The following is a 12184-nucleotide window of genomic DNA, read 5'->3' on the forward strand; positions in this document are numbered from 1 at the left end:
GTACGGCGGATTCCGTTCTCGTATTCATCCCGGGTTTTAATATATACAGGTAATCCACTGCCATGATCAGCTGTTGCTCCGGAAAACAGGCCACGAAAAAAAGGAAACAATCAAAACAAAGGAGATCAAATGGGAATATACTGCATCTCGTCATCCCATTCCGCATGAGATGCTTGAACATGATCAAGTCAGGTGGGATGTGCCACGTCAAGCCGGCTCGCTCCGGGCCTTGGCAGATGGCAGCCACTCGCTACCCTTCCGGCCTTTCATGCAGCCAGTCTGGAACCGCTTCCTCGATTTACTCTCCTTGACATTGTCATGACTCCACAAGTTACAATTACTACGATTGTATAATACAATCTGCCTACAGTCTGCCTACAGTCTGCCTCAGGTCTGCCCCTACTCAGCAAAGATGACGGCGGTTACCTCTCCCCCCAGTCGGGCGCTGGCGATTATGTTCTTCAGCTGACCCGTTACGACGTCTCGCTGAATGGTAACCACGCGGCCATCCTGCTGCAGCGCTACGGCGACAAGGGTGCCGGCCTGGTTGTACGAGAAGTGGCGGGGGATGAGACCCCCTGCAGGGAATTTCTGCAAGAAAGACAGCTCACCCGTCTCGGGGAAGATGGCGAAGACGATCAGCGAGTCCGAGTCGATCCAGTCTTGATCCTGCTCGCCAGAAGTTGGCACATCGGGGTTCGGGATCTTGAACGACTTTTCGTTCCTGGAGGATACGGTTAGGTATCTCCCATCGGGCTGTATGGGGCTTCGGTATTAGTCTTTACGTGTCGTGTATTTGAGATGTACCTGCATCAGAGAGGGCTCTTACCGACACTGCAATCTCGGCAGCACTTGCACCAGCGGGCACTTGATTCCCGTAGCCGTGAGTAGGGCATTGAAAGAATCGATCGAACCGGATGCCCCCACTAGCAGGGTACGACACACGGTAAGCGGTGATGGTGTTTGTCAGTTCTGAGATGAGGTACATGTAAGTACGAATGGTCTGGCCACCGAGCGCCACGAGGAAGTCTACGTGGCGCGGCCCGCTGCCTGGCACGGTGACAAGGGGCTCGAGGGTGGCGAGATGGAGGCTCTTGGGATCGACTCGGAAGACGCGGACGAGATCTGCCCCCAGGTCCGGGACAAGCACGAAGCGGCCTGTGGGGTCGACAAAGGCTTGGTGCGGATGCGGGGCTTCCTGCCGGGAGGGCACGGGACCAGGCTCGGGGAGACTGAAGGTCTCCGTGTGGAGAAGAGTCAGGGCGGAAGCAACCCCGGCGTCGAACCAGGTGAGAGAAGAGCCTCCGCTACAAGACGACGGACGCCAGACAAAATGGTCAGTTTTGATGAGGAGAAGGAGAAGAAGGAAGAGCGTGGCTTGCTGACTCGCAGTAAAGAGGCTTGACGATGACGCGCATAGACGGACGGCTCCATATTCCAAGATGGACCGATCAGGGGACGGGTTACGGGTTACGAGTTGAGGTTGCGATGGAAGGCGGGAAGGGCAGTGTGCGGACGGATGATGGTGATCAGAGGCAGGGATTGAAGGTGGAAGATGTCCGACACGCCACACGCCACACGCCACACGCCACAGCGGAAGCGCGCAAAGGGCACCCCAGGGGCGGGGGAACAAGACATACTATTGGGCGACAGCGAGGCCGCGGCCCTGGTCGCCATAGATAGCGGCGCTCACGGGGCCAGCGACGGTGTCGAGCCTGTCAAGCAGCTCCAGGGAGCCGTTGTTGGCGAGGTGGAAGGCCGAGACGGAGCCGTGGTGGGCAGAGAGACCCTCATCGGTGCAGTAGAGGGTGGAGTTGAGATGATCGAAAGTCAGCCAGGATGGACTCGGCGCGCAGCCGAAGGATGTGGATAGTGGGGCCAGAGAAGCAGCATTAAGCACCTCATGGCCGCCGTCGTGGGCATGCCGAGGGGCTAGGGTGAGGTTCAAGGCGGTGACGGAGCCGTCATAGGACGCTACGAGAAGAAGGGAGGACGTTGAGGCTGGCAGGACCTCACTTCCCTTGTCCCCAGCCACCAAGGGACGATGAGACAGCGGGCCATGATCTAGGGAGTGGGAGTAGGAGTAGGAGTGGAAGTAGGAGTAGGAGTAGGGTACGGATATTCCTAGCCGATGCAGGACAGAGCAGGCATGGGCATGGGAGTGACAGATCAGAAGAAGTAGCAGGGCTCCGAGGAGGCAACCTACGCTAACCAAGGGGACGATGATGTGGTTGGGGCGGAGGAGCGCGGCAAGCAGAGACTTGGACCTAGTGGTGGTAGAAGGGGTCTAGGTCCAGGTCCCTGTCCCTCTTTCCATGTCCTTCATGTCGAGGTGAGCCATGGCCATGGCGTGGTTCCGCGACGTTGAGAGTTTTCTTTGTTTTCTTTGTCTGACGAATACCGAGAAAACGATCAACGTATGGAGTCTACTTCCTATTCGGGACGCAAGGAGGGAGGAAAGGAGCCGACTGGAGTTTGACCCAGAAGGGTTTGGGTAGATGGAGCCCACGTGGACTCGGACTCGAACTCGAACTCGAGACGGGCAACAGGAGGAGGCTTGCCGTCGACCTCGGCTGGAGGACAGGATGGATGGATGCTGGCGATATGCAAAATACGTGCGTTGTACCTGCACCAGCAAAATAGTCGGGCCCGCTAGGTGGTAATTAACAGGGCGATGGGTTTGCAACCCAACCAAACCGAGCCAGACCTATTTCTGACCTTGGTTAGCCATTGTTTCGGCATATTAAAAAGAAAGAAAGAAAAAAGAAGAAGAAAAAAAGAAGAAAAGAAGGAGAAATTTCACTACCGTGAACGAATATCTGTCCGTACGAAAAAAAGTACGTGGAATGTGGTGCACAATACTCGATGGAGTTGTCTCCTCGAAGGATGCAGGCCACTACCCCAGGTCTACCTACGGCATGGCGAGAAAAGGAAGGAGACGAAGCCAAGTCCGTCGGCGCCACTGATACTGATGGCTGAGAGCTGATAGCTGATGGAGGGCAAGAGTGGAGGAACCTGGGGCGTGCGCGTGCGGACTTTGAAACCTGGTAATGGAGTAATTAGCAGGGAGAATGGGAGTGTGGAGATGATGTGGAGTGAGAATTGAGGAGAGAAGACGGAGGAGAAGAGACGCAGATAGTAGATTGGAGCCGTCGCTTCAGGGGTTGCAGATGCGATGCGATGTTGCGGATACCTTATGTGATGCATGCGGGGAAGAGGACAGGGGAAGGGAACAGGGTCCAAGAGAATTTTGATGCGAAGGAGCCCGGTTTGGTAGGGATCTGCGAAGCAAGTGCGGAGCAACGACACCTACGTTGTACCTGGGAGACAAATGGAAGGTACAACGTAAAGGGGAAGGGGAGGGGAAGGGGAGGGCAAGAGGGACTGGGCGTGGATGCAGGTGCGGAGGAGGGAGGAAGGAGGAGGAGGAAGGGACATACGATACTTCCTCTACGTTGTACCTCGGATGCTTGGACCTGCGAGCGAGACACACAAAAGAGGGGCATTTCGTAAGGTACTGTTGACCTGTATGCCTAGAACCGTGACAAAGTCCGTACCTAAGGTAGTCTCCGACTGAACTCGCGCTCCTGGGGATAAATCAAAGGAAGTAAAATAATGTGGTGTTGTAGTAAGTAATTACAATGTACAGTACATCTCGAAACAAGACTACAAGACTTTGGAGAGCTAATGGAAAGTCAACAGCGACTTTGGTGGATAGACGGCCCAAGCTCCCGTCTCTAGCAACCTTGACGAACATACCTAGTTACCCAAGGATGTAGCTTGAGTACGTGTAAGAGAATGAGAGATTCCATTCCTCAACCTCTTCGACCACGTAATTACCATTACGGGAAACGAAGCAATTATGTACACAAGGTACTCCGTACAACGTACGGAGTCTTCATACTAAGGTACCTTAGGTACATACGGCACCCAGGACCTTGCAAGTGCATTGCATCGACTGCACCGCCAACACCATCAACCCTCAAGTGCAACCAACCAGACCTGCCCAAGGCCCCTTGCCCGGCATTCGAGTGCCTTTAGAAACGGTAGACATGCACGCTGTACGTGCAAAGTAAGAAAGCACCAAGCATGCGTCTGCGGCAGGTATGTACGTTGTATGTAAGGTAAGTGTAGGTTGTATGCACCATCTCACCATGTTATCACACGCCACGCCGCTAAGGTACCTTGCTCGTGCCATCTCCCAAACAACAAGCCCCGACTGTACGAGATATTCTGCCAAGCCTGTCTTGCCTATGTATGCTTGTTAAGCCAGGACATCCCAGTGAGAATCAGTTCCCCGTTGACAGACCGGACCGGACCAGACACTTCCTTACGGCTGGCTGGCCGTCTTGTCTGCCCCCAGGAACGGAGATGCGGCTTCCAGAGTCTCCCCGTCGTCCCCTACGCACTTTCTCATCGCCGCGAAAAATTCCAACCAGCTAGAACGGTCCGTCCTTTTCGTCTCCCCCCTATTCCAGCAAGGCTACTTGTCCAGACGTCCATTCCTTGCTATGCTTCTTTTTTCCCCCTGGAAAATAGCTGCCCGAAACAGGCCGTCAGTGCTGGTTTCGCTCTACACGACTTCGTACTAACGGTTATACCCATCGACCGTCCGAACGGACAGGGACCTTTTTTTCTTTCGGCTCCGAGATCTCCCCAGCGCTTTTTCTTTCTTTTAGCCTCTCTCCTGCGATGCACACACGTTTCTACATGATCTTATTAATTAGGTAGCATACCTACTACACATGCGTGCTGCATAATGGGGACATGCTTTCCCAATCGCAACGTGTCATGTCCTCTTCGATGCGCGACCTTAAACGACCCAAAATGCCAGAGTGGCCCCACAGACGAGGACGTCCTCCCGACAACCTGGAGCCGAGTCCCGGACGGGCCGGTACTTGACTTGATTAACTTGACATTAAACGAAAGCGGGCGGGTAGTGGAACGGAAGAAGACGGTTACACCGGGTAAAATGGCCTAGGCTATTACCCTACAGGCAGTTCCTGTCTATGGTTCAGGTGAGGTGAGCCGCCTGGAGTGAATGGTCCGTCCGGGCTCTGTGGATAAAGAAGAGGAAGCAGAAAAAAGGAGAGGGGGGAAAGGGGGAAATGTCGGTGAGAGAATCCTAAACTCAGCTCTTCACTCGCAATGACGATCACTTTCATTCTGTCCTAGCTCTGGCCCTCGCGTCTTCCATCTCGTGAACCCGTTCTTGTCTTCTCTGTACTGGATGACTTGCGTCTTGGTTTCATCGGGTCTGAAAACCCGGGACAAGCCTGTCCTCCAAGCATGTCATCTCCATCTCTTCTGTATATTCTTCTGCATCCTCTACTCGGCAAACATATATATGCTCCACGATGTACTCTGCAGTAAAAGCTATTGGTATCTCCTCCACGGTCCCTCTATAATCGTCCCATGCTACCTCTTGCTCAAATGCCCCATCAAACCCGTCAACGTGTATGGAATAGCTGTGTCTTCGTTTTGGGGCCAACCTCATTCTCTTGGATGTTCAGGTCTCGTCCTCAAAGGCAGGGTCAGGGACTGTCCTTCTCGCGAGGTGTCGAAGTTCCCTTAGAATGCGACATGCTGTACGGTGCCTGCGGTTCCCGAATTAGAATAAAACGGTTTACTGGCTCGGTTTCCCAGGGGAATACATACCAAAACCTGCTTCGCGTTGCAAATCCGCCACGCCAGCTTCCTGACGTTCCCGTCCGACCGCACCACCGCCGGCGCAAACTCGACCCCGAACATGTGGTGGATGGCGTACACCACCCGCTTGGCGTACTTGCTGTCCCGCTCGACGTGGCTCCCAAACGGCTCCTCCGCCGTGTTGGGCGCAATGTCCGGGTCCCTGTCGAGGCAGTTCCGGACCACGGGCAGCAGGGCCTCCTCGATCCCCTTCTGGTACGTCGTCCCCTGCGCATCGACGTCCTCGTCGTCGTCGAACTTGCCCACCCGGATCTCGAAGGGCTGCGAGATGGTCATGACGTTGTGGTTCCCGTTGTGGTGGTACCGGAACTCGAACACCCCGGACGTCCACCACAGCCGGTCGCCCTCGAAGATGACCTCGCCCTCGACGAGCTCCGTGCCCGTGCCCGTGCCCGTGCCCGCAGAAGAAGGGTCCGACTCATGGGACGCCGGCACCGGCACCGGCCGGTCGGGCACCAGGATGGCCTTGTCCGACGTGGCGGCATCGTACTGCCCCGGCGACGTGGGGACCCAGCGCCCGAGCGAAGAGATGTCCGTAACCTCCCTGGACCGGTTGTCCGTCACCATGTACAGGCCGATCCAGTCCGTCTTGCTGTGGTTCGCCGGCGCCCTCCACTTCACCCGCAGCGGCGCGCCGTACTCGAAGATCTTGGTCTCCACGTCTTGCGCGAACCGGGCCCGCAGGCTCTCCTTGCCGGTGGCCCGCTCGCTGGCCGGCGACACGGTGGACGGCGTCCCCTCCACGGTGAGAGAGTAGTGCTTGGGATCGAGCCCGGCCAGGTCCGGCGACAGCCTGGTGATGGTGAAGCGAGCCGGATACAGGTTGAAGAGGGCGGTGGTGTCGCGAACGATGGAGTTGACACCGGACGCAAACTTGGGGCGCGCGGTATCCAGGAACTCCTCCACAAAGTGCGACGTCTCGTCGATGACCTTGTCGACGCCCCTCTGCCAATCCTGGACAGGCGGCGGCAGGGAGCGCTTGATGAACTTGGTGAGCCCGGCTTCGCGGCGCAGGCTTCGGCCGTAGATCTTCTGCATGTGGGGCTTCTCGACGTAGGCGATGAAGCCCAAGTTCATGATCTGGCTGGCCAGAGCCAGGACGAAGACGGCCGGGCTCCAGGTAATCAACGCGGCGCCCCATAGGCCCGCCGTTCCGAAGACGCGCTCCGGGTTGTTGAGGAAGCGGTAGATGGACGTATAGGTCAGCTTCGCACCGTGATCATAGAAGAAATCGCCGAAGAACCAGCCAAACTCCCCCAGGGACTTGTAGACGCTCACGGCGGTCCAGGCCTGAAGGGCCACGAGACTGAAGCCCGCGACGTGCTTGAGCAGGGCCGAGCCGTAGCTCCAGTCGTCGGGGAACGAATACAGCTTCCAACAAGCGGCGATGAACGAGGTGTTGCACAGGACCATGCTCAGGTAGTGCAGCGACTTCCACTGGCGCCAGGCCTCGGTGGTGTTCTCCCCGTACTTGAGGAAGTGCCTCGTCCACATTTTGCTCCGGGACTGCTCGGTCAGGATTCTGCCCAAGCCCACGTGGTACCAGGCGCGCCAGGCGAGGGCATGGGCGGCGAAAAGGCCCTGGTACAACGGGGTCGACGGCGTGACGAGGGTCAGGATGGCCACGTAGGATGCCAGGAGAACGGCGGAAGAGTCGGTGACACGGAAAAGGTCGAGGTTCTGAGGTCCAATAAGATTGTGCACGGGGGGCGGTAAATCCTTGACCAAATGCGCGGGCAAGTCAAGCACGGCATCCTCGGAGGCATCGCCCGAGGGCAGAACCGGCGGCGTTGGTTGGTTCTGCGCGCCAGACATGGTCCGCTTCCGGGGTGGAGGCGGGTTGTACGTCTTCTCGATGTGAGGGTTTTCGACGAAGACCAGAAAGGCGAACTGGGCAAGATGGGCGACGATGGAGATGAAGAGGACCTCATAGCTGGCAGCCATCATGGAGATGCCGTAGTAGCCGGCGTAGCCGATGGAATACATGGGATGCGGGGCCATTTCAAATACGCCGTCGAAAGTCAGGTCCTGGTCGATGAGGAAGAAGAAGTCGCCCCAATACCAGGCGTAATCCTTGACGACGCGGTGGGCGTCCAGCTTGACCCAGAGGTTGAACAAGACCAGGCCGATTCCCATGCCCCAGCGCGCGGCGCCCACGATGATGTTCTCGCCGTCGGGGCGGTGGCCGCAGATGATGGCGAAGAGACAATACGACACGAAGTCGCACATGAGGATGAGGTCCACGACGCGGCGGAAGACGAGCCAGGTGTTGTACTCGCGGGGCGCCTTGTCAAAGTCGTAGTCGACGGGGATCTTGGCCTCTAGTTCCCGTTTGAGCATGGAGTAGAGCCAGGGCCTCGGCTGGTTGCCGGTATCCGGGTGCTCGAAGAGCTTCCACCTCGTCGCCCAGGTCTCGAGCCTCCGGTGTTGAGATTGGATGGTCAGGAGACAGCCGATGCCGATGTTATAAGAGGCCCTCCAGAAGAGGAAGATCAAGGCAAACACCGGCCTTTTCAGCGACCAGGGGAGAACATATGCGGCGCCGATCATCGAAGCCAACATGGCCAGGACGAGGACGTCGGAAAGATTTTTCGGTTGGCGGGGGTCAAGAAGCTGGGAGACCATATCGTGGGTAGTGGGAACGGTGAAGACTGTTCCACAGGCGGCACGGGGCAGACGTCAGCCGCGAGCATCACGAGAGAACTGACAGCTGCACGGTCAGGGGGGGAGGGGGGAGGAGGGAGGGGTGCCAAGCCAAGGTGTACATACCTGTGCCGTCCGGCGTGCGGCCGAAGGTCTTTGCGGGCTTGCGGTCATTCTCGGAGCTTGGAGTCGGAGCGCCGGGAATTGAGGGGGCATCGGAACGACCGTCCCGTTCAGAGGCGATATCAGCCGGTTTCTGACGTTGCCGGACGGTGGCACCTCCGGCAGCGGCCTTTGTTGAAATGTCCGCCGAGGAACTCATGCTGGAGGGCACGATTTTTTTTCTTTTCGTTTTTTTTTTTTCTTTTCTTTCTTTTCCCGAAAGAAATTCAAAATAGCAGAGCAGCTGAAAACAACCAACGAAGCGAGGAGATAGGAGGTTGAAGCATGGGTATGCTGAGGATTTGGAGGAAGGGCGTAAGAAAAAGGGCAAGGGGAAAAAAGGAGGTAGAGAAGAGGGAGATGTGGAGAGAAGAGACAAGTGTTCCAGCAGCGTACTTCACTCGCAAGGGAGATCAGGTGCTACGAGGCATATACGATAAGGTAGTGGAATGCTCCGTTCCAGGTTGGCGGTGAGCAGACTAAGGCAAAGCCGATAGTACTCCGTAGAGCCCTGGAACCAAAGCAGGGGGGTTGATTGTTGTTCTCTTTTCCGTGGAAGCTCACAATCCAGTGGACGCGATGCAGATGCAGCAATGTACGTCACTAATGCTTAGCCTAAGGTGGTGTGGTATTCTGCAGTCCAGCCTTCTGTCCATCGAAGTAGGGCTTTTCAGGCGTTTTTGCGTCTGATTGAACGGCGAAGAGTCCGGATGAAGAACTTTGGCCAATAAGCAGCTGAGACGCCGAGTCGGAGGACCACACAGAGTCCGAGGACTGCAGAGAGAGGAGATGGTGATGATGGTTTGTTGGGGGGAGAGCTGTTCGCTAACAGAGGGCTATGAATATGGAGTTGCGGAGAGAAGTGGCTAGAATCCAGAAACTGTCCGTGTCATAACTAACGGGGTAGCGTGGCATTTCAAGGCGATGTTGTCGAGTCTGAGAGAAAAAGAAAACCCAAGCTTGGTTGTGTCGAGAGAAAAAAAACGAATCTGGTCACGGTAATGATGTGCAAAAATTGGGTGGTCGCATGCATGTGAAGCCACTTGGTACCTACCTACCTTACCATACCTAAGGTACCATACTTTCCAAGTTATGACGAAGGTTAGTGGGGCAAGTACTGTCTTGTACTGTAGCCGTACCACGACTTCAGGGCTATAGTTGTGAAGTGGGCACTAGGGCCATTTCCATTTTCCCCGCCCTCACAACCCTTGCTTTGCGTTGGCCAAACTTGTCAGCACTCGCTAGAGACTCAATTACGCACCAATTGTTTCCGTCGAAAAAATTCAGCTGCGTACGCTACTTCTGACTACCGTGGTAATACGTGGCTACATATATTACCTACAGCCCCGCCATCATAAGAGACGCTTATTTAGACCCGCAAGGCTATCTGCGATTGAAGTTAGTATAGGTAGTGTCTCGGCTTTTCCCAGCTCATACTCGAATGCCAGTCCCCGGACTGAGGTCAATGATGTTGGACTAGAACACTGGCCAAATGCTCTAAAGTTGATTCTCTACATCCGACGAGCACATACACCGCGTCTTCATTGCCTCACCTTGATGCAATTGAATGAGCCCGACGATGAGCATCTCCCAGGCTCTTGTCCGGTTCCGTGAACCATGCAACTTACTGTGCCATCCATTGTCCCTCTTGTCGAGAGATAACGATGACCTCGGATTCTAGCAACATGGAGCTGCCAGGGCGTCAGGGCGTCATCGGATTACTCCTTCACAATGACCAGTCGGTACAATTCATCTGCAATGACTACCTAGTCCACGTCTGTCCAAGCCGGCGCGGGCCCTTTACCCAAAAACGGACGTCGTCCTAGATGCTGCAACCGAAAACAGCCACACCCGACCAGTCCTGACCGGAGTCCTTACAGTAGACCACCGCTTCATGCTAGGGAAACCACAGATTGACTCGCTCTAATAGACTGTAACGAAGTAGCAGGCCGCAGACGTAACTACGTTTCTGCTACTCCCGGTTCCAGGGATGCCATAGTGAGGGTACACTGCAGGGGAGAGAGCGAGGAACTAAGGTAGAAAGGCGGGAAATTACCCAGTGCTCAAACGCCCTGTTGCCAGCCTCGACTCAACTTGTGCCCAAGCAAAGAGAAGCTTCACCCACCAAAAATGACAGGGGACCAGAAAGATGGAAGACGGACATCGTCAAAGCCATCACTGCTGCCCAGTGGATCATCGGCCATTAGAGCGCATAGAGGAAAACCAAAGAAAACTCGTTCCGAACGGTCTACCAGTCATCCCAGATGCCAATTTTGTGCCTGTCGTGTCGTGACAACGTGCCGTCCACAGAAAGCCCCGTGCAAGGTTAATTCATACACATCCGCCGCCAAAAGTTACCGGCCGATGTTTCCCAGCCGAAAATGTCTTCCCTTCCCTCCAAAAAAACATCAAGGTAATAAAAAAAAAAGTGAAAGAAAAATAAAAGAGCTAACCCGGCCCTTTTTGTCATCCACTGTCCTATTAAGCCTAAGCCGCCTTCTAAGCCGCCTTCTTGGCAAACTCGACCCGCAAAATGAGATGCTTGAAGCCGAAGCCGTCCATCTTGTTGCACGCCTTGACGGCGTCTTCCCGGTCTGCGAAGCTGATGAAGGCGAAACCCTTGGCCAGGCCCGTTTCCCTGTCCTTGGCCAAGAACACTCTCGTGACGCGGCCGAACCGCTCGAACATATCGCGCAGTTCTTGCTCCTCCGCCATCTCGGATACCTGCAGTGGGAGGGAAGGCCCAGGTTAGTCATTTGGCCTGAAGGGGGGAAGATGCAAATACGAGGAGAAGAAGGAGAGGAAAAAAAAAAGAGAAAGAAAAAAAGAAAAAAAAAGAGAGAGAAAATGGAAAGCACAGGAGACAGGAAAAGAAAAAAAAACTCACGTTCGTGACACGCAGCGTGGCAAGATCATCCCTCTCACCAAACTTGCTACCCAACCTCTCCCCAGCCGCCGTACCAGCCCGATCGCCACGAAGCGCAGGCGGGACGTAGCTCCCCTTCTTGGCCCCGACGCCCCCCGCCGCAGGGGCCGCCGGCTCGTCGCCCATACCGCCAGCCAGGTCGGCCGCGGCAGCCGCCGCCTCGTCGGCGGGCGCCATGGTATCCTTGTAGGGGCAGCGGGCGGTGAAATGCTCGCCGTTGCAGATGCGGCACTTGACCTTCTTGTCCTTGAGCTTGTCCTTCATGGCCTGGGCGTTCGGGTCCTTGTCCTCCTCCTTCTGGTCCTTGCGCCAGTTGACGCTGGGCCGGAAGATGATGTTCTCGCCCACCGTGGTCGTGTCCGGCGCCGGGCCCGCCGGGTCCCGCGCGCTGTCGCCGAACTTGCCCCACGCCTTGCGCTCCGCCACGCGCGGGTTCACCTTCTCCGTGTGCGTGATGTAGCGCACCCGCCGCGTCGTCTTGACCTTTTGGCCCTCGTCGTTGTAGCGGTAGCTGATGATCGTCTTGGTCCCGTCCTTGTTGGTCAGCGTCTGGGGAGGGGGGAGGTCGGTGGAGACCTCGTCGACGTCCTCGTCGTCGGCCCAGTCGTGTCTGTCAAACGAGACGAACCGTCATCGTTAGCCGAGATTTCCATTACGGGAGAGAGAGAGAGAGAGAGAGAAGGGGGGGGGGGACGAGATGGCTCACCTTTTCGTTGTGGTTGCCATTTTCAAGGCCTTATTTGG

At 56.0% G+C, this 12184-nt stretch overlaps 5 protein-coding genes across 5 annotated transcripts; all 5 read right to left on the reverse strand.

Annotated features, from left to right (window-relative positions):
* Window positions 1–28: 28 nt before the first annotated feature.
* On the reverse strand, window positions 29–1444 carry SODALDRAFT_333380 (3-carboxy-cis,cis-mucoante lactonizing enzyme; the record flags this gene model as incomplete). Its single annotated transcript, XM_028611956.1, has 3 exons — window positions 1387–1444; window positions 830–1307; window positions 29–756 (listed from the first exon to the last, which is right to left on the reverse strand). Coding segments are annotated over exons 1-3 (863 nt in total), but the record flags the coding sequence as incomplete, so codon positions are not given.
* Window positions 1327–1688, reverse strand: SODALDRAFT_333382 (hypothetical protein). The gene has a single exon (XM_028611957.1). It carries the CDS (start codon window positions 1675–1677, stop codon window positions 1471–1473), a length of 207 nt encoding a protein of 68 aa, XP_028466561.1. The 5' UTR covers window positions 1678–1688; the 3' UTR covers window positions 1327–1470.
* Window positions 1689–5534: 3846 nt separating this feature from the next.
* On the reverse strand, window positions 5535–8674 carry SODALDRAFT_277008 (phosphatidylethanolamine N-methyltransferase; the record flags this gene model as incomplete). The annotated part of the gene is made up of 3 exons (XM_028608042.1): window positions 5535–5597; window positions 5659–8360; window positions 8479–8674. 3 exons carry the CDS (start codon window positions 8672–8674, stop codon window positions 5535–5537), a joined length of 2961 nt encoding a protein of 986 aa, XP_028466562.1.
* A 455-nt stretch (window positions 8675–9129) lies between these two features.
* SODALDRAFT_359864 (hypothetical protein) lies at window positions 9130–10154 on the reverse strand (the record flags this gene model as incomplete). Its single annotated transcript, XM_028614213.1, has 3 exons — window positions 9130–9288; window positions 9952–9990; window positions 10068–10154. The coding sequence occupies 3 exons, from the start codon at window positions 10152–10154 to the stop codon at window positions 9130–9132; spliced, it is 285 nt and encodes a 94-aa protein (XP_028466563.1).
* An 859-nt stretch (window positions 10155–11013) lies between these two features.
* SODALDRAFT_324172 (translation initiation factor 3, RNA-binding subunit) lies at window positions 11014–12166 on the reverse strand (the record flags this gene model as incomplete). Its single annotated transcript, XM_028609861.1, has 3 exons — window positions 11014–11238; window positions 11402–12050; window positions 12147–12166. The coding sequence occupies 3 exons, from the start codon at window positions 12164–12166 to the stop codon at window positions 11014–11016; spliced, it is 894 nt and encodes a 297-aa protein (XP_028466564.1).
* Window positions 12167–12184: the final 18 nt, after the last annotated feature.

Source organism: Sodiomyces alkalinus (genome assembly GCF_003711515.1).
Source record: "Sodiomyces alkalinus F11 unplaced genomic scaffold SODALscaffold_5, whole genome shotgun sequence".
Taxonomy (NCBI): domain Eukaryota; kingdom Fungi; phylum Ascomycota; class Sordariomycetes; order Glomerellales; family Plectosphaerellaceae; genus Sodiomyces; species Sodiomyces alkalinus.